The sequence below is a fragment of the Papio anubis genome, chromosome 2 (assembly GCF_008728515.1).
Source record: "Papio anubis isolate 15944 chromosome 2, Panubis1.0, whole genome shotgun sequence".
Taxonomy (NCBI): Eukaryota; Metazoa; Chordata; class Mammalia; order Primates; family Cercopithecidae; genus Papio; species Papio anubis.
In genome coordinates this window covers 93,321,741-93,348,140 of record NC_044977.1, presented here as the reverse complement: position 1 = coordinate 93,348,140, position 26,400 = coordinate 93,321,741, and the positions used below count along the sequence as shown (strand labels likewise).

Genomic DNA, 26,400 nt, shown 5'->3' with positions numbered 1-26,400 from the left:
TTGTACCATAATTTGTTTAGCCATTTCCAACCATCAAAGGACATTTTTCAGTTTTTAGGTATTATGAATAAAGCTGCTATGAATATTCATGTACAGGATTTTGAGTGAACTTATTTTCATTTCTCTGTAATAAATGCCCAAGAGTAGAATTTTATGTCATGCAGTTTGTGTATTTTAGTTTTAGAAGAAATTGTCAAACTGTTTTCCAGAGTAGCGATATCATTTTGCATTCCCTTTGACATATATGAGTGTGGTGGTTAATTTTATGTGTCCTCTTGGCTAGGCCCAGTTTGGTCAAACACCAGTCTAGATGTTGTTGTGAAGGTATTTTTTAGATGTGATTAACATTTAAATTAGTAGACTTTAGTTGAGTGCAGTGGTATATGCCTGTAATCCCAGCTACTTGGGAAGCTGGGGCGGAAGGATTGCTTGAGCCCAGGAGTTTGAAGCCAACTTGGGCAACATAGTGAGACCCCACCTCATTTTAAAATAATAAGTTAGTAGACTTTCAGTAAAGTCAGTTACTTTCCATAGTGTGGGTGGGCCTCATACAGTCAGTGTAAGGCCTTAAAGAGCAGAAACTGAGCTTTCCCTGAAGAAGCGGTTCTGCCTCAAGATTGCGAACTAGGCTGGGTACAGTGGCTCACTCCTATGATCCCAGCACTTTGGGAGGCTGAGGTAAGAGGATTGCTTGAGCCTAGGAGTTTGAGACCAGCACAGGCAATATAGTGAGACTCTGTCTCCACAAAACATAGAAAAAGTAGCCAGATGTTGTGGCACATGCCTGTAGTCCCAGCTACTCAGAAGACTGAGACAGGAGGGTTGATTGAGCCTGGGAGGTCCAGGGTGCAGTGAGCCGTGATTGCACCACTGCACTCCAGCCTGTGTGACAGAGTGATACCGTGTCTCAAAAAAAAAAAAAAAAAGATTGTAAGATAAAAACCCTACCTAAGTTTCCTGCATGCTCACCTGCCCTGCAGATTTCTGACTTAAGACTAACATCAAATCTTATCTGAATCTCCAGACTGCTAGCCCACACTGTGTATTTTGGATTTGCCAGCCCCCACAATTGCATGAGCCAGTTCCTTAAAATGAAAATAAGTTTCTCTCTCTCCCCAGTACCTCCTCCCTCTCTCTCTCTCACTCCCTGTCCTCTTTCCCTTCTCCATTCCCTTCTTCCCTCCCGCTGTCTTCCCCTTTTCCCTTCTCCCCCTCCCACTCTTCTCCCTCACCTTCTCTCTTTCCCCACCTCCCTCTTTTCCTCCTTCCCACTCTCTTCCTCATTAGTTCTATTTCTCTGGAAAACCCTGACTACTATGGGTGACCCAATTCTTTTGCATCCTCACCAGCATTTTATATATTTATGTGTGTGTGTGTGTATATATGTGTGTGTGTATATATGTATATACATATATACATGCGTGTATATATGTGTGTGTATATGTGTGTGTATATGTGTATATATGTATATATGTATATGTGTGTATATATGTATATGTGTGTATATATGTGTATATATTATATATATTTAAATTCTCTTTATTTTTATTTTTAGTAGAGATGGGTTTTGCCATGTTGCCCAAGCTGGTCTTGAACTCCTGGGCTCAAGACCAGCTGGCATTACAAGCGTGAACCACCATGTTACAGGCATGAACCACCACACCCAGCATAGCATTTTATATGATCACTGTTTTTTATTTTAGCCATTCTGTTAAATGAGTAGTGGTATCTCATTGTGATTCTTTTTTTTTTTTTTTTTTTTTTTGAGACAGAGTTTCACTCTTGTTGCCCAGGCTGGAGTGCAGTGGTGCAATCTCAGCTCACTGCAACCTCCGTCTCCCAGGTTCAAGTGATTCTCCTGCCTCAGCCTCCCAGGTAGCTAGGATTACAGGATGTGCCACCATGCTCGGCTAATTTTTGTATTTTTAGTATAGAGGGGGTTTCGCCATGTTGATCAGGCTGGTCTTGAACTCTTGACCTCAGATGACCTCAGATGATCCACCCACCTTGACCTCCCAAAGTGCTGGGATTACAGTTGTGAGTCCTCGCACCCGGCCTCACTGTGATTCTAATTTGCATTTTGCTAATGGGTAACGATGCTGGACATCTTCTTATGTGTTTATTTGCCATCTGTATATCCTTTTTAATGGAATATCTTTTCATGTCTTTTTCCTGTTTTCTCATTGGATTGCTTTTTGTTTTTTTATCGTTGAGTTTTTGGAGTTCTTTATATATTATAAATACAGATAGATCTTTGTCAGGTATGTAGTTTGCAGATATATTTTTTAGTCTGTAGATTGTCTTTTAATTTTAACTGGTTCTTTCACAGAGCAAAAGTTTTTCATTGTGATTTAGTCCAATTTTTTTTTTTCTTTTAATGGTTTGTGCTTTTGGTCTCATGTCTGAGAACTTTTCACCAAGCCCTAAGTCCTGAATATTTTCTGCTATATTTTATTCTAAAAGTTTTATAGTTTTAAGTTTTATGTTTAAATCTTTGGTCCATTCTGAGTTAGGTTTTGTCTCAGGTGTGAAGTATAGGTTGAAGTTCTTTTTTTTCTTTTTTTTTTTTTTTGCATATGGACATCCAGTTGCTCCAGCCCCATTGATAGTTGAAGAAACTCTTTTCTCCATCTAAATGCTTTTGTACCTTTGTCAATAAGCAGCTAGCCATTCTTATGTGAGGTTACCTCTGGGTTCTCTATTCTGTTCCATTGTTCTTTGTTCCTGTCCCTTCACCAATATAACACAGTCTTACTGTGGCTATATAGTTGACCCTTGAACAATGTGGGAGTTGGAATATTGACCCCTGCCCCCTGTCAGAAATCAAAGTGCAACTTATGACTTCCCAAAATGATAATTACTAATAGCCTACTGTTGACTAGAAGGAAACCTTACAGATAACATAAACAGTCAATTAACTTTGTTTTGTTTCTTCTTCTTTTTTTTCTTTTTTTGAGATAGGATGTTGCTCTGTCATCCAGGCTGGAAGTGCAGTGGTATGATCATAGCTCACTGCAGCTTCGACCTCCCAAGCTCAAGCAATTCTCTCACCTCAGCCTCCCAAGCAGTTGGGACCCCAGGGGCACCCTACCACTACCACACCCAGCTGAGTTTTTTATCTTTTGCAGAGACGGGATCTTGCCATGATGCCCAGGCTAGTCTTGAACTCCTGGCCTCAAGCAATCCTTCTGCCTCAGCCACCTAAAGCAGTGGGATTACAGGTGTGAACCTTTGTGCTCAGCTTATTAACAACACATATTTTGTATGTTATGTGTATTATATACTGTATTCTTATGATAAAGGAAATTAGATAAAAGAAAGTGTTATTTAAAAACTCATCGGCTGGGCGTGGTAGCTCACATTTGTAATCCCAGCACTTTGGGAGGCTGAAGTGGGCAGATCATGAGGTCAAGAGATCAAGACCATCCTGGCCAACATGGTGAAACCCCGTCTCTACTAAAAATACAAAAATTAGCTGGGTATGGTGGCACGCACCTGTAGTCCCAGATACTCGGGAGCCTGAGGCAGGAGAATCGCTTGAACCCAGGAGGCAGAGGTTGCAGTGAGCCAAGATCGCACCACTGCATTCCAGCTTGGGCGACAGAGCGAGATTCTGTCTCAAAAATAAATAAATAAATAAATAAGGAAAAGAAAATATATTTACTGTTCATTAAGTGGAAGTGGATCATCATAAAGGTCTTCATCATCATCATCATCATCATCTTCACATTGAGTAGTCTGGGAGGAGGAAGGATGAGGGTTGGTCTTGCTGTCCCTGGTGGCAGAGGCGGAAGACAATCTGTATACAAGTGGACCTGCACAGTTCAAGCCTGTGTTGTTCAAGGATCAACTGTACATTGTCATTTCTGTCTGACTTTTTGCTTTTTCATTTCTCCAAAAACTTTTCTATATGGTACCAATTCTTTTTCCACCATTTGTTTTAGTTTCAGTGCTGGTATCATAGAAGAGTCCATGTCATAAAAGAAACCTTGAATAATTGAAACTCTTTTGCCAAGTTGTCTAATGTCAATTTGTTTTCTGGCACTGCTTCTTGTATATCTTCCTTGTTTTCCAGCACTGGTTTGGGAGTTCTCATCTCTATCAAGTTGTCTTCTGTTAATTCCTCAGATATAGTATCAATTAGCTGTTTCATTTCTCAAAGATCTGTATCTTGAAACTCTTCACCCCTCAACTTTTGACCATATTCACGATCTCTTCCATGATTGGCTATGTCATAAATCCTGTGAGGTCATGCACAACAGCTGAACAGCTTTCTCCAGCAGGAACTTACTGTTTCAGTCTTGATGGCTTTCACAGCTTTTTCTATAACAATGATGGCATCTTCCATGCTGTAATCCTTCCAGACTTTCATGATGTTCTCTGTGCCAGGGCTGTCTTCCATAGCATTGACAATCCTTTCCATAGAGTACTGTGTGTAATGAGCTTCAGAGGTCCTGTGACACCCTGATTTAGAGGCTGAATTAGAGACATTGTGTTTGGGGGCAGGTAGACCACTTTGATGCCTTCATAGTTGAATTCTTGGGGTTCCAGATGGCCATGGGCATTGTCTAATATCAAAGAACTTTAAAAGACCATCCCTTACTGGCAAGGCACTTCCTGACTTCAGTGACAAAACATCAAAGGAACCAATCCAGAAAAAGTTTTCATTGTCCTTATCTTCTTGTACAACTAAAAGACTGGCAGCTGTTGTCATCCTTTCCTTCAAGGCTCAGGGCTTAGCAGCTTTATAGGTAAGCTCTCGTTCTGTCACCTAGGCTGGCTTCTAACTCCAGGGCTCAAGCAATTCTCCTGTCTTGGACTCCTATCTTGGGATTATAGACATTAGCCACTGTGCCTGACCAGAATTTCATTGCCTTTTTAAATGGACTTTTATTTATTTTATTATCATCATTATTTTTTGAGACATGGCCTCACTCTGTCACCCAGGCTGGAGTGCAGTGGCACGATCATAACTCACTGCAACCTCAAACTCCTGGGCTCAAGTGATCCTCCTGCCTCAGCCTCCCGAGTAGCTAGGACTACAGGCACATGCCACTATGCCCAACTAATTTTTATTTTTATTTTTGTAGAGATGAGCTCTATCCTATGTTGCTCAGTCTGGTCTCGAACTGCTAGCCTGAAGTGATTCTCCCTCCTCAGCCTCCCAAAGTTCAACTTTTATTTTTTTAGAGCAGTTTTAGTTTCACAGCAAAATTGAGTGAAAGGTACAGAGATTTTCCTTATATCCCCTATCTCTACATACACACATACGGTGGCTAACAATGTTGAACATCTTTTCATGTGCTTATTGGCCATTTACACTTTATTCTTCTCATTTGAAATTGTTTTAGCTATTCAGGTTCCTTTGTCTTTCGTATAAATTTTAGAATAATACCATCTATAGCTATAAAAGCAATCTTGCCTGTAATTCCAGCACTTTGGGAGGCCAAGGTGGGAGGATCAGTTGAGACCAAGAATTCGAGATTAGCCTGGGCAACATAGCAAGACTCCATGTCTCCAAAATAAAAAAATTAGCTGGGCATGGTGGTGCACATCTTGTAGTCCTAGCTACTCGGGAGGCTGAGGTAGGAGGATTACATGAGCCCAGGAGTTTGAGGTGATAGTGAGCTATGATTATGGCACTGCACTCTAGCCTGGGCAACAGAGCAAGACACACAAGTCCTGTACATTGGTCTGTTAGATTTACACATAAGTATTTAATTTTTTTAGTGATTGTAAATATAATTTTATTTTAAATTTTGGTTTCCATGTGTTACTTGCTGGTATATGGAAAACACAACTGATTTTTGTATGTTGATCTTGTGTCTTGTAATTTTGCTGAACTCACTTATTAGTTCTAGAGTTATTTGTTTTTTTGCAGACTGCTTTGGATTTTCTGCATAAACCATAATGTCAGGCCGGGCACCGTGGCTCACACTTGTAATCCCAACACTTTGGGAGGCTGAGGCGGGTGGATCGCTCGAGCTCACAAGTTCAAGACCAGCTTGGGCAACATGATGAAATCCCATCTCTACAAAAAATACAAAAATTAGCTGGGTGTCATGGTGTGCACCTGTAGTTGCAACTGCTCAGGAGGCTGAGGTGGGAGGATGGCATGAGCCAAGGAGGTGGAGGTTGTAGTGAAGTAAGATTGGTCCACTGCACTCTTAACTTGGGTGATAGAGGGAGACCCTGTTTCAAAGAAAAAGGAAAAAGAAAACCCCATGTCGTCAGCAAATAGAGATAGTTTTATTTCTTATTTTCTGATTTGTATTCCTTTTATTTCATTTTGTTGCCTTACTGAGCTTGCTAGAACTTCCAAGAGTGTGTTAAATAGCAGTGGTAAGAGCGGACATTCTTGCCATGTTCAGCATCTTTGGGGCGACCGTTCAGTGTTTTTCTGGAATGCTAGAAGTTTTTTGTAGATGTTCTTTATCAAGTTGAGGAAGTTCCCCTCAATTCCTAGTGTTCTGAGAATTTTTATCATGGATGGGTGCTGAATTTTGTCAAGTTTTTTTTTTTTTTTTTTTTTTTGCATGGAGAGGATCGTATCACTTCTTTTTTCTTCTTTTTTCTTGAGTCTATTAATATACTGGGTTACATAGATTTATTTTCAAATATTAAGTCTGCCTTACCCCAGAATAAACCCTATTTGGTCATGGTATATAATTATTTTTATATATTGCTAACTTCTGTTTGCTGATATTTTGTTAAGGATTTTTGCATCTATATTCATGAGGGATATTGGTCTGTATTTTTTTTTTATACTGTCTGTCTAGTTTTGGTGCTAGGGTAATAGTGCATAAAATGAACTTGAAGTTATCCCTTAATCTTCTATTTTCTGGAAGAGATTGTTTAAAATCGGTATTAATTCTATTTTAAACAATTGATAGAATTCTCTAGTGAAACCATCTGAACCTGTAGATTTCTTTTTCAAGCATTTTAAAATTACAGATTTAGTTTTCTTGTTAGTTACAAGGCTTTTCAATTATTCCCCCATCTTGCGTAAGTTGTCATTTTCAAGAAATTGTTCCATTTCATCAGTTGTCAAATTTATGTGTAGAGTTGTTCATAGTATTCTCCTGTTATCATTTTTATGATTTCAGTGTCTGTAGTATTATCGACTGTTTCATTCCTATATTCATGATTTGTCTTTTCTGTCTTTGTCAATTTTATCGATATTTTCAAAGAAGCATCTTTTTGTTTCATTAGTTTACTGTTTTCCTGTTTTTAATTTCATTGATTTCTGCTCCTTTTAATTTCCTTCCTTCTGCTTGCTTTGAGTTTATTCTCTAATTCTTTGGAGTGGTAGTTTGGATTATTCACTGCAGACTTTTCTAATGTAAGCATTTAGTGCCATAATCTCACCACTGCTGTAGATACATTGTATTTTCATTTTCGTTCATTCAATGTATTTTTAAATTTCCCTTCCTTTTTTAGAGACTTCCTCTTTGACCTATAGACTGTTTCCAAGCATGTTGGACCTTTGATGGATTCATGAGTTTATTTTCCTTATTTACAGATATTGTTTTCTATGTATCAAATATTGCATAATGTACATATCATTGTAAGAGAGGAAAAATTTTTGACATGGTCAGATTCCTGCCCTTGGGGATTTTACTTTGTGTTGTGTGTAGCTTTTAATTCATTCATTTTTCACTGATGAATTATGTTCCATTATATGAATATCAGAAATTAGGATTCTCCTCTCAATAGTTATTTAGGTTGGCTTTTGTTTTGTTTAGTTTTCTGCTGTTCTGACTAGTTATGTAAACATTTTATTACATATTTTCTGGAGCATATGCATCTAAAGTATATAGCTAGGAGTTAAATTGCTAGGTCATTGAGTATATGCGTGTTCAACTTTTCATGATCATGTTAGTATTGGCATTATTTTTCAAAGTGGAAATTGTATAAATTTACATACATTCTAGCGTGCTTAAGAGCTCTTCTGTCCATCCACATCATCAGCAGCTTTGGGTATAATAATACCTTCTAATTGGACTTCCTAATTGGACTTCTCCTGGATATCAAATTGTATCTCATTGTGATGCTCGTATTTCCCTGATTATTACTGAGATTGATCATCTTTTCCTTTGTTTTGGACCATTCTGTTTCATTGTCTATGAAATACCTACTTTTAGGTAAGTCTTAAGCTCACTTTTTTTTTTTTTTTCCAAATTATGATTCGTTGATTTATTGGAATCCTTTATGTACTCTGGATACCAATTATTTGTTGGTTTGATGTTTGCAAATATCTTTTCTCACTTGTAACTTGTCTTTTTTTTTTTTTTGAGATGGAGTCTCGCTCTGTCACCCAGGCTGGAATGCAGTGGCAAGATCCTGGCTCACTGCAACCTTAGCCTCCCGGGTTCAAGCAATTCTCCTGCTTCAGCCTCCCAAGTAGCTGGGATTACAGGTGCATGCCACCACAGCCGGCTAATTTTTTATATTTTTGGTAGAGACGGGATTTCATCATGTTGGCCAAGCTGGTCTTGAACTCCCGACCTCAAGTGATCTGCCTACCTCAGCCTCCCAAAGTGCTGGGATTACAGGCGTGAGCCACAATACCTGGCTTGGACAGAAGTTCTTAATCTTACTGTAGTCAAATATTGAAGTCTTCTCTCTTAAGGTTAATGCTTTTTGAATTCTTGTTTAAGAAATCCTAATCTCAAGGTCAAAAAGACCTACCATATTTTCTCCAAAATTTTGAAGTTTTGCCTTTAATGCTTAAGATTTTTTTTCTTCTTTTTTTGTATTTTATAAAAAAAAAAAATAGAGACAAGGTCTTGCCATGTTGCCCAGGCCAATCCCAAACTCCTGGGCTCAGGCAGTCCTCCCACCTCGGCTTCCCAAAGTGTTGGGATTATAGGCACGAGCCACTGCACCTGGCCATTAAGGCTTTTTTCTATCTGGAATTGATTTTGGAGTGTGATGTGAAGCAGGAATTCAATTTGATTTTTTTTCCATGTGGATAACTAGTTGTCCCAACACCATTTATTAAGTGGACTCTCTTTTCCATATTATCTGCAATGCCATTTCTATCATTTATCAAGTTTACATATATATGGGATGTATTTCTGACTGCTTATTCTATTCAATTGGTCTGTTTGTTTCAGTACCACAATTTCCTAATTTTTATCGCTTTATAATAAGTGTTGACATCTGACAGGGCAGTTCTGCGTACCTTATTCTTTTAATTTTTTTTTAGGGATTAATTCATCCCTACTGCTTCTCCATTTTATAGATTTATTCTTACCCACCAGCTTCATGGCCTTTATGTTTCAAATATGTGCCTCGATAAAAATTATGAATTACTACTTATCATGCACTTTAAGCGTTCTTTGTGACTGCATTAAAGCTTGGTCTTAACCCCACTGATCCCAAGGGCATTCTGTCCATGCAGGCTGAGCACTTAACTGTTCTTAATGCTTTATTTATATTCATTGTGAGCTCCTGAAGGTAGGAACAATAGTATCAAAATGTTTTCCATCAAAGAGAAATCTACTCTGGGTATATCTTTTGCTTTCTTTGGGAACATCTGTCTCAGATTATTCCCAATTCAGATTTTGCCGGGCTGCTTTACTGCTTGAATACTGAGCCCCACCTGCCTGTGGTAGGGAACAGAATTTGTGTGAGCAGCCCTGTCTGAGGTAGCAGAGCTGGTGAGGACCTTCTGATTCCATCCAGTCTCCATGCCACATTGCCTGTCTGGTGGACCTACACTCTCTTCTACCTCCAGACCTCTCCCTGCTTCTCTTCTCATTTCCTTTCTGTAGCTCCCTTCTGTGTCTTTGCTGATACATCCTCTACTAGGTGATCTTTAGATGTGGAAGTTCTTCAAGGCTGTCTTATAGCCTCTTCTCTTCACACTTCGAGTTCTCTCCCTAAGTGATCTTTTTTTCTGTCTTCACTGGTTATTTCCAAAAGTGTTATTTGAGCCCAGACTTATCTCTGTATTCCAGACTCGGCCATCCACTTTCTACATAGTCTCTGTTTAGATGCCTCCCAGGCACTCAGTGTCAGCTTGTCCAAAACTTTATTTGGTCATTACTCCTGACTTTGTCCTTCTCTGTTGTTCCTGATCTAAGTATATGCCACCTGCACATGCCAGATCACACCGGTAACCTGGAAGTCATCTTGACACCTCTTTTCCCTCATTCCCACATCTAGTCAGTCACCAGATCACAGCAGTTCTAAGGTCAGCATCTTTCCTGAGTCTGACTTCTTTTCTCCTTTCCCACTGCCACCATCCAGGCCAAGCTCCGCTCTTCTCTCTCTGGACCAGGCAGGGGTCTCCTGGCTGTGCTCCTAGCTGCCACTCCTGTCCCTCCAGTTCATACTCTTATCTCCACAGAGTGGCCTGGTCAGCTTGGAATTTCTTCCTTAGGCCTGTTCCCTGGTTTCCTGATAGTTTTATTTTATTTTTTGAGCTGGAGTCTCGCTCTGTCGTCCAGGCTGGAGTGCAATGGCGTGATCTCGGCTCACTGTAAGCTCCGCCTCCTGAGTTCACGCCATTCTCCTGCCTCAGACTCCTGAATAGCTGGGACTACAGGTGCCCGCCACTTCGCCCGGCTAATTTTTTGTATTTTTAGTAGAGACAGGGTTTCACTGTGTTAGCCAGGATGGTCTCGATCTTCCGACCTCATGATCCGCCCGCCTCGGCCTCCCAAAGTACTGGGATTACAGGCGTGAGCCACCGTGCCCAGCCTAATTTTTTCTTTTTCTTTTTTTTTTTTTTTTTTTTTGGGATGGTCTGCCTCTGTCACCCAGGCTGGAGTGTGGTGGCTGGATCTCAGCTCACAAAGCTCCCCTCCTCTCGGGTTCATCATTCTCCTGCCTTAGCCTCCTGGTAGCTGGGACTACAGGCACCCATACTTAAGCCTGGCCTAGTTTTTTGTATTTTTTAGTAGAGCGGGGTTTCACCGTGTTAGCCAGGATGGTCTCGATCTCCTGACCTCATGATCCAGCCGTCTCGGCCTCCCAAAGTGCTGGGATTACGGAAAGCTAGACCACGGCCTTGACCAATTTTTCTTTTTTAAATAGAGATAGGATCTCACTTTGCTGCCCAGGCTGGAGTGCAATGGTGTGATCATAACTTCCTGTAACCTTGAACTCCCAGGCTCAAGCAATCCTCCTGTGTCAGCTGCCTGAGTAGCTGGGACTACAAGTGCACACCACTACACACAGCTAATTTATTTTATTTTATTTTTTGTAAAAACATGGTCTTGCCATATTGCCCAGACTGGTCTGAAACTTCTAGACCCAGGCAGTCCTCCCACCTCAGCCTCCCAAAGTGCTGGGATTACAGGCGTGAACTACCATGCTCACAACTTGTTCCTTTTGCCCAGTTTCTCCCGTGGTAATATCTTGCAAAACTATTAAGCCAGAGGGACTGGAAGTACAATATTGCAACTAGAATATTAACATTGGTATAATTCATTAGTCTTATTCAGATTTCTTCAGTTTTACTTTTATTCATTCTGTGTATATGTATATTTAATTCTATGTAGTTTTATGATATGTGTAGGTTTTTTATTTTTAATTTTTTTATCAATTGACTGAAAACTCAAGCTGAGAGAAGGTATGCTATGTATTAGGCCCCTCTCCAATTCCACCAGTAACAACCTAAGCATAATTCCTTCTCTTCACATAATAGCTACTTGACTTTGGGTGAGCTGCTTAACTTCCAAATCTTGGTTTTCTCATCTATAGAACATGATTCACAGCACCTGCCTGCTGCAGAGAGTTGCTGTGAGGACTGAAATAAGAAAATGTGCAGAATGGGTACTTGGCATAGTCCATGGCATACAAAAGGAGCTCAATAAATGATCCTCTCATTTTTTTTTAAAGTGACATTTTATTTTATTTTTTATTTTTTGAGACATTCTCTTGCTCTGTTGCCCAGGCTGGAGTGCAGTGACAATTATAGCTCACTGCAACCTTGAACTCCTGGACTCAAACCATCTTCCCAAACATGCACCACCATGCCTGGCTAGTTTTTTGTAGAGATGGAGTCTTGCTGTGTTGCCCAGGCTTGTCTTGAAAACTCCCTGCCTCAGGAAACCTTCCCACCTTAGCATCCCAAAGAGCTGGGATTACAGGCATAAGCCACTGTGCCCAGCAAAAAACAAGACATGTAAAAACTGAGATTACAAATAGAGTGTTTGGGTTTTTAAAAGCTTTTCACAAAAATGTAGTACCACAGGATTGTAGAATTGGAAGGTCTCTAAGTAGTCACTTAATAGTTTTAAAACCAGTCCAGGACCCTCCTAAGTATTCTTAGCTCTTATTCTTTATAATAAACGAAAATCTGCCTTTCTGTAATTTTCTTTTTTTTTTTTTTTTTTTTTTGAGACGGAGTCTGGCTCTGTCGCCCGGGCTGGAGTGCAGTGGCCGGATCTCAGCTCACTGCAAGCTCCACCCCCCGGGTTTACGCCATTCTCCGGCCTCAGCCTCCAGAGTAGCGGGGACTACAGGCGCCCGCCGCCTCGCCCGGCTAGTTTTTTGTATTTTTTTTAGTAGAGACGGGGTTTCACCGTGTTCGCCAGGATGGTCTCGATCTCCTGACCTCGTGATCCGCCCGTCTCGGCCTCCCAAAGTGCTGGGATTACAGGCTTGAGCCACCGCGCCCGGCGCCTTTCTGTAATTTTCTAGATCTGCCCTAATCCATGTGATAGCCCTTCTAGGATTTGATGACAACCATCATGTTCCTCCTAAATTATCTTTTCCAGACTATCCTTTAGCTATTCCTTATAAGATGTAGCTTTCATACTCTTGCCCATCTTGGTCTTCCTCATCTAGACAAGGTCCAATTTGTTGTTCACCTTAGCTGAATACAGAACTCAAATGTAATCAGGCTAACATATCCCAAGAATGACCTATCTTCTCTGTAGCTGGTTTTTTTTTCCCTTTCTTTCTTTCTTTTTGAAACCAGGTCACGCTGTTGGTGCACATACAGCTTGTTCTTTTGTCTTCTGTTTATTTTCTAGATGAAAAATAAATGCACAGCAGTTAAACACAGCCAATTGAACACACACTTAACTTTCATTCCCCTCCATAACCCCATTAAAATAATAGTAAGAGGGAAAGACATATCAGCAAATGAGAAATCAATGGAATATTAAAGCCAGAGAGCATGTGTGGAAGACTTAGTGGGCCAGAGGAACTGAAAGTGCCTCCCAGGGGGAGAAACTGAGAAGGAAGAGGATTTCTAATGTAGAACCCTGGAATAGTTCCAGAATTGGAGACACCAAATACTGAAAACAGGAAGATTACTTGGAAGTCTATATGAAAGGCAATTAGATGCCTGCACCCCTCCCCCCGCCACTCTCTCAGGAGGTAGGAAATTTAGTCTTAGATACTGAACCAGAGGCTCCGCATCAGGCACACCAAGCATAGGAGAGGGGTGCAATATGGAGCAAAACTGAAAATAAGGGCTTTAAGATACGAGTTATCAGTAGTGTATGGTAGAACCATCCCCCTCTTACACCCAGTTTCCAGAATATCTATAGGCTGACAGATATTTCCCTGCAAGAGATTGGAAGATACTGCTCTGATAAAATTAACTCCAGAGAAAAAGTCCTAAAGAACTGACTACTTCCAGGGGTCCTCAATCAAATGGCTGATTCTTGCCTGATCACCCTAATGTGAAGCCCACAAATCGACAATCCTACCCCCTAGCCAAGTGTCACCAGACATTTAAAGAAAACCTCTAACATAGAAGACAGAGATCAAAACAATTGGAAGAGAAAATATCTCAGGAAACAGTAAAAGCAGAGATAAAGAAGAAAAAAAAGTTGTAACTGTATATCTCAGGAGAGATTTGAGAAAATATTGCATTCATGAAAGATGAATAAGATTCTTTTAAAAAGGAAGCTTTTGAAAACAAGACCTCTAGAAAATTAAAAATATGATAGCCAATATAAAAACCTACAACACAGAAAGATTGTAAGATAGGGTTGAAGAAGTTTCCTCACTGATTGACCAAATGAAAGAGATGGAAAGTAGGGAAGAACAATAAGAAAATTAGAGGATTATTCCAAGAAATCTAATACATAACTAATAGAAATTTCTGAGGAGAAAAAATGACAATAGAAGGGAGGAAATTATCAAAGAAATAGTGTGAAGAGATTTTTCCAGAACTGAAATAATGTCTGTAGATTGATACAGCACAATAAAAGAAAACCAATGCCAAGATACAACACTGTGAAATTTTAGAACTATAAGAATAAAGAGAAAATCCTAAAGGCTTCTGGAGAGCACAGGTACATGCTTAGAGTTAGGATTCAAAATAGCATTCGATATCTCAATAACAACAAACTAGGCCAGGTATGGTGACTCACACCTATAATCCCAGCACTTTGAGAGGCTGAGATGGGAGGATTGCTTGAAGCCAGGAGTTCGAGAACAGCCTGAGCAACAAAGCAGGACCTGTCTGTACAAATACACACACACACACACACACATATATATATACTTTTTTTTTTTTTAACATAGCCAGATGCACACTAGCATGCCTGTAGTCTCAACTATTCAGGAGACTGAGGCAGGAGGATTGCTTGAGCTCAGGAATTCAAGTCCAGCCTGGGGGACAGAGTAAGACCCCATCTCTAAAAACAAAGAACTAGAAGACAATGGAGCAATACTTTCAAACTTTTGACAGGAAAAAAGTCTAAACTTTGAATTTTTTAACCAACTAAATTATTATCTAAGCTTGAGGGTAGTAAAGATATTTTCAGACATTGTACATAGACCCCTTCTTATGAAGCTCTGCTAGAAGACACATTTTTATCTGTTTGAGATGGAATGTTATTCTTCTTGCCCAGGCTGGAGTACAATGGTGTCATCTCGGCTCACTGCAACCTCCACCTCCCACGTTCAAGCGATTCTCCTGCCTCAGCACCTCAAGTACCTGGTACTACAGGCGCCTGCCACCACAGCAGGCTAATTTTTTGCATTTTTAGTAGAGATGGGGTTTCACCATGTTGGCCAAGCTGGTCTTGAACTCCTGACCTCAGGTGATCCACCTGCCTCGGGCTCACAAAGTGCTGAGATTACAGGTGTGAGCCACCACGCCCAGCCTAGAAGACGCTTTCTACCAGAACAAGTGAATAAATAAGAAAGAGGACTAAGTGGGGTTCAGGAAATGGGGATGTCAATATAGGTGAGGGAAACAGAATTCCCAGGAAGAGTTCCAGTAGATAATGTCTCAAGAAACAGACAACTTAAACAACTGATAGAGTACTTATGCCCCAGGGAAAAGAAAAATTATACAAAAAGGAAATATACTCACAGTATACAGCATGGCTTGGCTACAAATAACATTTACATAGACTTAATGCAACTCTTCATATTAATTTAACCAAAATTTGACCTAATTATATTGGAAAGATAAGGAGAGTGTATGGGGTAGTACATGAAGAAAGGTATCAGGACAAATTCTTAATCTTCCATATTAGGAATTAGATTAGTAATATAATAGTTATCTTTTGCTGCGTAACAAAGTACCCCAAAATTTGTGACTTTTTTGTTTTTGAGACTCCAGCCCAGGCAGGAGTGCAGTGGCACGATCTTGGCTCACTGCAGCTTCTGCCTCCCAGGTTCAAGCGACTCTCCTGTGTCAGTGACCCAAGTAACTGGGATTACAGGCATGCACCACCATGCCCAGCTACTTTTTGTATTTATTGTAGAGACAGGGTTTCACCATGTTGCCCAAGCTGCTCTCAAACTCCTGATCCACCCTCAAGTGCTCCATCTTCCTTGGCCTCCCAAAGTGCTGGGATTACAGGCATGACCACCCTGCGCCCGGCCCAAAATTTAGTGACTTAAAACAAGTATTTATTATCTTACAGTTTCTGCGGGCCAGGAGTTCAGAAGCAGCTTAGACATTTCTCACAAAGTTGCTGTCATCTGAAGGCTTGACTGGAGCTGGAGGATGTTCTTCCAAGCTCACTCAGTTAGCCATAGAAGGCTTTAGTCCTCTTCATATGGGCCTCTCTTAAGGATATGTTACTTAGCTTCTCTTAGAGCAAGTGATCCAGAAGAACAGGGTAAGAAGAAGTTCAGTGCCTTTTATGACCTAGCTTTGAATGTGACATACCATCATCACTTCTGCTATATTCTGTTGGTCACATAGACCAACCCTGACATGTTGTGGGAGGGGACCACACAAGGGTGTGAATACCAAGAGTCAGCGTTTACTGGAAGCTATTTAGAGGTTGGGTACCACAGGGAATAACTCAAAGTGAAAAATCAACAAGTAATATATAAGCATATTATTTAGAAAGATGGAGAAAAGTCCTAGAAGCAAGAGGTTACCCCTGTGAGTAGGAATCAGGGGCAAGGAATCAAGAAAACAGAGACTGCTAGTTGTTGTTTTTTTCTTTTGTAATAAACCTCATAGAACAACTTTAAGAAATTTGAGTAGAGGCTGGTGCAGTGGCTCACGCCTGTTTATCCAAGGAGTCGATCTTCCAACCTCGAATCCTTGGATAAACATGACACAAAGAGAAGAGCATCAGATAGTGAGATTCTCTGGCATTTCACTGATGTGGAACCTGATGAAAAGGAAAAAGGGACTGTTTTGTTCTTCCTGGAGAATAGAAAGTTCTTAAGTGAAAATATTTATATAGCTTGGAGCTATAAATGGCTTATTGAAGGGAAGAGCCTTTTGACAGATAGTTGGAAAACACTTTATAGAATTCCTCAGGCTAAGGGTGCATCAGTGAGGATTTGACACTTATTGGAGGAAGAGATGGCCTCTGTCCCTGCTAACCACACAGAGCAGCAGCCAGTCCACAACACCAGTGTATCTTCTCATGCCCCCACCGCCCCCCGGCCCCATCACTACATATTTACTCTTCTTGAGGAGCATACTGTTAGGAGCACCAGCATTCTTGGACTGTTTGTCTAGTCCATCTGCCTGAGGTTGGGATAAAGTGTTACAGGAATCAGGTATTTGAGTTGGTAGAGTAGCTGAAAGAGGTGCATTGGAGACTACCATATAAGTAAAAATGATTACATGAAACATTCAGGCTTAAATTTTTTAGCTATTTTAACACTTCATTAAAATGTGTTGTTTACATTCTTCTACTGTAACTGAGTATATTGCATTTAAAATACTTCAGGCATCATGCTAAGCCTTGGCCTCCATGCCCTGGGATGCCCTCAACACCGTTGCAATGGGCAGTGGGGTACGCTGCGGAGGGGGGTGAGTTCGTTGTTGTTTTTTTTTTTTTTTTTTTTTTTTGCGTTCCTCAATATCTGTCTTTGTATTTTACTTTGCCCACAGATTGGGGACCACAAATTCAGTGCTCACCGGATCGTCTTAGCAGCCTCAATCCCATATTTCCATGCTATGTTTACAAATGACATGATGGAGTGCAAGCAGGATGAGATTGTAATGCAAGGAATGGACCCAAGGTACTGAATCCCACCATTAGATTTCGCAGGCTGCTTTCCAGGTGCAGTTTCAGCCTGTGCACAGTTCCGTTGAGCACCTGCAGCAGGACACAGTGTCTAATAGCCTAGCTCCAGACAAATAGTAAGTGATTAATAAGCAGATTAGAACCTCAGCCAGTGGTCTGAGATAGGGTTAAAATGGTGGGAGTTTTGATGCTGTTTTTACCCTACTATAAGAGAAATACATTTAATGGGGCTGGGTTTAAGAGTGGTAATATATTATTCTCTGCACTTTTCTGGGCTAGTCTTTTTAGCTGACAAAATAGTTCTTTAAATAAGTGTCTCCATTCACATCCCTTCTTTTTTTTTTTTGAGACGGAGTTTTGCTCTGTCGCCCGGGCTGGAGTGCAGTGGCCGGATCTCAGCTCACTGCAAGCTCCGCCTCCAGGGTTCCCGCCATTCTCCTGCCTCAGCCTCCGGAGTAGCTGGGACTACAGGCGCCCGCCACCTCACCCGGCTAGTTTTTTGTATTTTTAGTAGAGACGGGGTTTCACCGTGTTAGCCAGGATGGTCTCGATCTCCTGACCTCGTGATCCGCCCGTCTCGGCCTCCCAAAGTGCTGGGATTACAGGCTTGAGCCACCGCGCCCAGCCTCACATCCCTTCTTATCAGCCTAGAACAGTGTTGTCCACTGGAGGTTTCTGCAGTGATGCGAATGTTCTTTCTATTTGTACTGCCCAAAATGGTAGCCACTAGCCACAGATGGCTGTTGAGCACTTGAAATATGACTAGTGGGACTGAAAAATTGAATTTTAAATTTTGCTTAATTTTAATCAATTTAATTTTAAAGTTAAATAGTCACATGTGGCTGATGGCTACTATATTGGACAACACAGGTCTAGAAGGTGGCAGATTTTATGGTTATTTCATGGTTCAGAAAATTGAAGCTCAAGGAGATCAAGCCCAAGGTTATCCCCTTAGCTGGAAGTCAGTTATTGCCCAACCTCTTAATCTGACAGTGGTGACAACTAGGGAGAAAAGAGCTAGGAGACTGTGTGTTACCCTCTGGATGGTCGAAGGTGATCTGCTCCAATACCGGAAGAGGATTTATATACCTATGGCAAAGTAGAAATCTCAGGTCAGGTCAGGCCACGCAAGGTGACTCATGCCTGAAATCCCAACAATTTGGGAGGTCAAGGTGGGAGGATTACTTGAGGCCAGGAGTTCAAGACCAGCTTAGACAACATAGACCACATCTGTATAAAAAATTTTTTTTTAATTGGCCGGGCACGGTGGTGCACACCTGTAGTCTCAGCTACTTAGAAAGCTGAGGTGGGAGGTGAGCCGAGGAGGTCAAGGCTGCAGCGAGTTGTGATCACACCACTACACTCCAGCCTGGTCAACAGAGTGAGACCTTGACTCTTAAAAAAGAGAGAAAGAAATCTAGACCGGGCACGGTGGCTCAAGCCTGTAATCCCAGCACTCTGGGAGGCCGAGACGGGTGGATCACGAGGTCAGCAGATCGAGACCATCCTGGCTAACACGGTGAAACCCCGTCTCTACTAAAAAAAAATACAAAAAACTAGCCGGGCGAGGTGGTGGGCGCCTGTAGTCCCAGCTACTTGGGAGGCTGAGGCAGGAGAATGGCGTAAACCTGGGAGGCAGAGCTTGCAGTGAGCTGAGATCCGGCCACTGCACTCCAGCCTGGACAATACAGCGAGACTCCGTCTCAAAAAAAAAAAAGAAAAGAAAAAAAAAAGAAATCTTAGGCCAGTTACTTATGAGGAAAGACATAGAAGTAAGGTGTCCAAGGGCAGTTGTGCCCTCCTCTTCTCTGAAGTGTGTGTCTGAAGGAGGCATGCTTATCCCATGAATAGTCCAGGGGCTTCATTTAACAGAGATTGCCTGAACATCCATGATGAGCATAGCTCTATCATGTATCTGAGGTATAACAGTGAGAAAACAGCACCTCTTCTCATTCTGCCAACTTTCGTTTTTTTGTTTTTATTTTTTTGCAGCGGGGGGTGGAGTCAGACTCTTGGCACCCAGGCTGGAGTGCAGTGGTGCGGTCTGGGCTCACTGCAACCTCCACTTCCCAGGTTCAAGCGATTCTACTGCCTCAGCCTCCCATGAGTAGCTGGGATTACAGGCACCTGCCTTTTTTTTTTTTTTTTTTTTTTTTTTTTTGAGATGGAGTCTCACTCTGTTGCCCAGGCTAGAATGCAATGGCATGACCTCCGTTCACTGCAACAACCTCCACCTCCTGGGTTCAAGCGATTCTCCTCCCTCAGTCTCTCAAGTAGCTGGGACTACAGGTGCATGCCACCTCGCCCGGCTAATTTTTGTGTTTTTAGTAGGCACAGGGTTTTGCCATGTTGGCTAGATTGGTCTCGAACTCCTGACCTCAGGTGATCCGCCTCCCTCAGCCTCCCAAAGTGCTGGAATTACAGGCGTGAGCCACCGTGCCCTGCCTCTACCAGCTTTCTAGTAGTGATTTGGCAGTCACCAAATACATGCATGGTATGGCTAAGAGTGAAAGTGATATGAGAAAAGTGAAGCAGAGTAAAGGCTAGTGAAGGATGGTGGAGTCTGTGCTATTTTGGGGTGATCAGGGAATGCCCCTGTCATGGGGTGGCATTTGAGCTGAGACATCTTAATTGAAGTGAGGGAGTGAGCCATCTGGGGGAAGAGTCCTCCAAACAGGGAGGAGTCATTGCAAAGGCCCTGAGGTAAGAATATGTTCAGAATGTTGGAATCAAGTGAGAAAAGGAGAAAGTGGAGGTGAGGAAGACAGACAGATGGAGAGGGACCAGAACACCTACAGCCCTGTAGATGGAATTTTGATTTCATTTTCAGTGTGAATTGAAAGCAGAAAAAATGTTAGAAATCTCATTCTAGAAATTTACCCCAAAGAAATAATTCAAAAACGTTCTAACAGCAATAAGATGGTAATAGCTATTATGCTTACCAATAAAGGAAATAAATGATAGCATATTTGCATGTTGAAATATTATATAGCAGCCACTAAAAACAATAAACATGAAGGTAGTGTAGCAACATGGGAAAGGGCTTGATACATGTTTTTGATTATATCCATATAATTCATGCATGTAGGCAATCAGGGACTAAATATGAATGTAGAAAAATAACCAGTGTTGACTTTTTCAGTAGTGAAATGGTAGGTGATTGTGTTCTCTTTTTCAAAATTTTCTGTAGAGCAATGAAGACAACTTGGTAGAATGAGTTTTAGGCTGTGGTGAAGTAGTTACTCCATTAGATTCTCGAAGGGCCTGGGCTAAGTATTGTCAGTTCAGTTAGGGCCTGAGTCTCCTGTGGGCCAAGACTTGTCTCTGAAGAGCATCTCACAGCTTTGCCTCTTTCCTCTAGTGCCCTGGAGGCTCTGATCAACTTTGCTTACAATGGCAACCTTGCCATTGACCAGCAAAATGTCCAGTCATTGCTGATGGGGGCGAGCTTCCTGCAGCTGCAGAGCATCAAAGACGCCTGCTGCACATTCCTCCGAGAACGGTGAGGTGATGTGGTGGGCCTGGTGGAGAACATGACTATTTCATTTCTGGAATCTTGCGCCAGTTTGCTGAGTTCTTGGGACCATATATAGGTTTATGAAGGGAGTGATCTGGAAAGGTTATTCTGCAGCGCTTACATTTCTTGAAATCAGTGTGTAGCAGTGCCCACTTCTTTGAGATGAACTTTTTCAGAACATGATTCACATAGTCCAGCCTGCCCTTTCCCTTGGCTTGACATGTGCATCTTCTGTTCCTCCCTCTCCAATCTCACCAGCCACTAATTTAGCTGATTTCTCACCAAACTGATTTGTGCAATGCTCCCCAACTGTTCCATAGCCATCTCCATCTTTGTTTAGGTACTTTACCCTCTGAATTTCCTTTCTTTTCTTTTTCTTCTTCTTTTTTTTTTATTTTTTTGAGACAAGATCTTGCTCTGTCACCCAGGCTGGAGTGCAGTGGTGTGATCTCGCCTTACTGCAACCTCTGCCTCCCATGTTCAGCAGTCCTCCCACTTCAGCCTCCCAAGTAGCTGGAACTACAGGCACATGCCACCACACCTGGCTGATTTTTGTAATTTTTTTGGTAGAGATGGGGTTCTGCCATGTTGCCCAGGCTGGTCTCAACTCCTGGGCTCAAGCAGTCTGCCCACCTTGGCCTCCCAAAGTGCTGGGATTACAGGCGTCAGCCACTGCTCCCGGCCCTCTTTGAATTTCTTGACCTTATTTTTCATACTTCACTTATTTAAGAGCCTACCCAAATTTCACTTCCTGGAATTCTCTATCCTCCTTAGTCCACTGGGAACTATCATTGTATGCACTTTTATGGTTGGGACCATGGATTATACACCCCCCTATTTCCAGTGCTTGGCAGTGGGGCCCTGTGGATCTCCTATGACCTTCTGCCTAAGCAGTTAAGAAGCCTCTCCCTCCCCCTCAAGAGCCAGAGCTCTTAGTTATACGATAAAGGCCTTTTAACCAGCAGAGGCCTGGGGATGCAGGTTAGTGCTGGGCCACACACAGGCAGGAGGAACCCAAACAGCACCCCTGTGTCTGTGGTGCTTCACACACCCAGCCTTTACCTGGGCCTACTCCGATCACTAGGTACCTGGCCTGTCAGCATTCCTCCTGACTCAGATCTGCCCTCCCGGACCTCATCCCCTCATGGAGCTGACCTCCCCTCCCCCATTCTCACTCCACCTATCCAGTTCACTTAGCAGCTTGTGGACCACACCCACTGTGTGTTCATATCCTGCCCACAGGGTGCTCATGGTCATCACACTGAGTACTGCTGTGTGTGCGGCTAGTCAAATAATCATGGTAATGATGCCTAAGATTTAGTGGGGGGCTCATCTGCTGAACACTGGGTAAAGGATTTCATCTTGAGGTAAGTGGTGCTGTTCGCAGTTTTATAAAGACCTTGTAGTAAGAGTAAAGCTGCAGAACCAAGCTTGTCCCTGCTCTGGGATGCCTTCTGGGGCAGGCCAGAGGGTGCATATGGAGATGTGAGGGCCATACACTATCTTCCTGCTCATTTGTGAGCTGCTTAAGACACAGACTGGACTTCGTTCACCTCTTTTTCCCACAGAACTTGGAAAGTGACTTTCTTTTTTCTTTTTCTTTTCTTTCTTTCTTTTTTTTTTTTTTTTTCTTTCTTTCTGTAAGATAGAGCTCCAGGCTTGGAGGCCTTGGGCTTCACCACTGCTGAAATGGCTTTCTGTGGCTAAGTAGGATTAATCCTGGAAAGGATTGTTGGCAATCCTCGAATCTTCACCAAGGGACAACAGCTCCACCTAGGGGGCTTTTGAGATTGTCACTGTCAACACTGGATCCAGGCTGTGTTGTAAAATACTGTCATCTAAAAGTTGCTTAGAAAAGTGATTTTTAGGCCAGATGAGGTGGTTCATGCTGTAATCCCAGCATTTTGGGAGGCCAAGGCAGGAGGATTGCTTGAGGTTAGGATTTCCAGACCAGCCTTTATGCCAGAGCAAGATCCTGTCTCTACAAAAAAAAAAAAAAATTTTATTAGTCAAGTGCAGTGGTTCACAGCTACTGGAGAGGCTAAGATGGGAGAGTCGCTTGAGCCAGGAGCTCAAGGCTGCAGTGAGTTATAATCATCTTACTCTAGCTTGGGCGACTGAGCAAGACTTTGTCTCTAAAAACTAAAAGGAAAAAAGAAAAGTCATTTTAGGCCAGTGCAGGTTTGCATGCACCAGTAACATTTTAGGAATAAGTACTTACACATAAGCCTGATGTTTTGAGTCTATCCTTGACATTTGTTCATTCAGCCCTTCAGGACACCTTCTGAGACCTAAATCTATACCTCATTCCTATTTCCTGCCACAGACTTCAGAGCCATGGCCTGCTTTCTGTTTTCTCTCCAGCAGTTCCTATTATTGTCTCTGTTTCTTGGAATGATTCTCCCTGAGCCTGACTACAGAATGTGGTGGTGTCTCCCAGCTCCCCACTTCCTCTGTGCCCTTGAGGGTGCATCATTTTAAGATTTGATTGCCAGCGACTTGAGGAAAACCATTCTGAGCACCAGTGGAAAAGATATGTGACAGCACAGAGAAGCTGCATTGCCATCAGAGTTCTTAAAGCCACAGTTCCTGAGGCTGCTCAGTCTATTACCTCTTCAACCTGCTGCCTTTTTTTTCCCCTGAAGCTGGGGTTGACTTTTTCTGGTGGCCCTCTTTCCGGCCTTCAAATGTATGGGCCTCCTTGCTTTTAGGCAAGCACTACTGGAGCTGTGTATCTTCTTTCTTTCTTTCTTTCTTTCTTTTTTTTTTTTTTTTTTTTTTTGAGATGGAGTCTCACTCTGTCTCCCAGGAGTACAGTTGCGCTGTCTTGGCTCACTGCAACCTCTGCCTCCCAGGCTCAAGCATTCACCTGCCTCAGCCTTCGAAGTAGCAGGATTACAGGTGTCTGCCACCACACCCAGCTAACTTTTGTATTTTTATTTTTATTTATTTATTTTTGAGACAGAGTCTTGCTCTGTTGCCCAGGCGGGAATGCAATGGCATGATCTCAGCTCACTGCAACCACCACCTTCCAAGTTCAAGCGATCCTCCTGCCTCAGCCTCCTGAGCAGTTGGGACTACAGGCACACACCACCACGCCCAGCTAATTTTTGTATTTTTAGTAGAGATGGGGTTTCACCATGTTGGCCAGGCTGGTCTCGAACTCCTGACCTCAAGTGAGCTGCCCACCTCGGCCTCCCAAAGTGCTGGGATTACAGGCGTGGGTCACTGCGCCCGGCCTTGGAGCTGTGTATTTTCTGAAATTCCCTCAGAGGTAGATTGGGACATCAAATATGTCAATGAACCATGTCAGTAATCTATTTAATTCAAGTCACTGCTTCCTGCCTCTGATAAAGCATTATGTCTTATGCTGTCTTCTCGCTTCCAAAGTCAAGCTGTGTCAGCAAGGAAGAAGGTTGTGATGTGGCTAATGAAAGATGTGGGTCTCCATCAACCCTGAAGGTTTATTTTCCCTCATATCTCCCTCCTCCTCTTGAATGGTCCCCTTTCCTGTGTGACAGCTCTGAGGCAAGAGAATCGCTTGAACCTGGGAGGCGGAGGTTGCAGTGATCCGAGATCGTGCCATTGCACTCCAGCCTGGGCAATAAGAGTGAAACTCCATCTCAAAAAAAAGAAAAAAAAAAAAAAAAAAAGGAAGATGTGTTTTGGCCAGGCATGGTGGCTTACGCTTGTTCTCCTGGCACCTTGAGAGGCCGAGGTGGGCGGATCGCCTGAGGTCAATAGTTGGAGACCAGCCTGGCCAACATGATGAAATGCCATCTCTACTAAAAATACAAAATGAGCCAGCCGTGGTGGCACATGCCTGTAATCCCAGCTACTTGGGAGGCTGAGGCAGGAGAATCACTTGAACCCAGGAGGCAGAGGTTGCAGTGAGCTCAGATCATGCCACTGCACTCTAGCCTGGGCAACACAGGGAGACTCCGTCTCAAAAAAAAAAAAAGAAAAGGAAAAAAAAAGGTGTATTTTGTGCTCAGTATTATGCCAAGCCAATCAGAGACACCCAAAAATAAGGTATGAGAATCCTAACCTGAGAAGGAGAGTTTGGAAATGAATGCCAATGGCTACGTTGATCATTGGCTCCCACATCCTTGTACTTGATCCAGCTTCTGCTCCATGGCATTTTGAATCCTCCTCTCAGGTTGATGTCATAGTGGTAGGAGATAGTGAAGCACATGCTGTAGAGGCCCAGGGAAGGTTTGTCTGCCTTATATTTGTAAAGTGCTTTAACAAATCTTATTCAATCACTGTAAGTGCTTTAGGAGAAAGGCATTTGACAGATGACAGAGCTGACATTCTGACCTTCAGCACTGTATTCCTCAGTGGCCATGAACTTTGCCTACATGTTGTTCTCTGCTTATGTTTCTTTGCTCTTCTAAATTCACATCAGTTTCCAAAGCAATAGACAGAGCAAGCTCAGGCTGGAATGAAATAACTATGTAGAATTTTTGACTAGTCATAAAGCCAGGCTCCAAGGTACCTTGCCTATTCAGTCCTTGATGGGTCAGCTGCTAGGGGACAATAGTGAATATTGCTAAATCAATATAACTCTGTGCCTAAAACCTTAAATCAACATTGGGGAAAATACATAAAACTTTCTAATGAAGAAAAGCAAGCCTGTCCAATTTTTAATCTGATCAATGCCATCTCTACAGAGAATTAGTCATGAAGCTAAAAGAAGAATCCCCCAGGGTCTGCTGCTGTCACCAAGATTTTAGAATCGCACTGGGCTCGTTTGGAATTTTCTTAGTTGCAACAGTAGTAAGAAAAACAAGCCGGGCAGAGTGGCTCATGCCTGTAATCCCAGCACTTCGGGAGGCCAAGGCAAGAGGATTGCTCAAGCCTAGGAATTTGAGACGAGTTTGGGCAACATAGGGAGACGCTGTCTCTACCAAAAAACATTTTTTTTTTAATTAGCCAGGTGTGGTCTCAGCTACTTGGCAGGTTGAGGTAGGAGGATCACTTCAGCTCTAGAGGTCAAGGCTATCCATGAGCCATGATTGCACCACTACACTCCAGCCTAGGTGACAGAATAAGACCTTGTCTCAAAAAACAAAAGCAACCATAATAAAATATTAAGGCAGCCACTAACTTCGTACCAGGTACCATGCATCATGGCTCAACCCTAAGAGGTAGGTAGCTGTTGTCATCATCTTCTTTCAGGTGAGAAAATTACTGACACTTGGAAGAACATAACCCACCCAAATTGCCCCATGAGCATCAGGGCCAGGATTTATCCTGGATTTCTCTAGCCCTGATGAGTGTAAGTCTGCCAGGTTACTGTGGGAATATGCACAAGAGGCCTGATTTCAATCTCAGCACCTCCACTTGCTTGTCTCGAGGGACGGTGAGCACCATTTTTGGTTTCCCTGAGCCTGTTTTCCATCTATGAGTGCATTACTACTTTGCAGGTTAAGAAGATTCTGGAGAATGTGT

At 42.4% G+C, this 26,400-nt stretch overlaps 1 protein-coding gene across 7 annotated transcripts in view; it reads left to right on the top strand.

Annotated features, from left to right (window-relative positions):
* KLHL18 (kelch like family member 18) overlaps window positions 1-26,400 on the top strand; it is a 61,565-nt gene that overhangs the window by 16,773 nt on the left and 18,392 nt on the right. For all 7 annotated transcript variants that reach the window (XR_643768.3, XR_643769.3, XM_009200922.2 and 4 more), the window contains exons 2-3: window positions 17,294-17,424; window positions 20,791-20,931. Coding sequence is in view for 5 of the 7 variants with exons in the window: in XM_009200922.2 (XP_009199186.1) it covers window positions 17,294-17,424; window positions 20,791-20,931 (272 nt within the window). In the remaining 2 variants the exon portion in view is untranslated. The remainder of the gene's footprint in view (window positions 1-17,293; window positions 17,425-20,790; window positions 20,932-26,400) is intronic.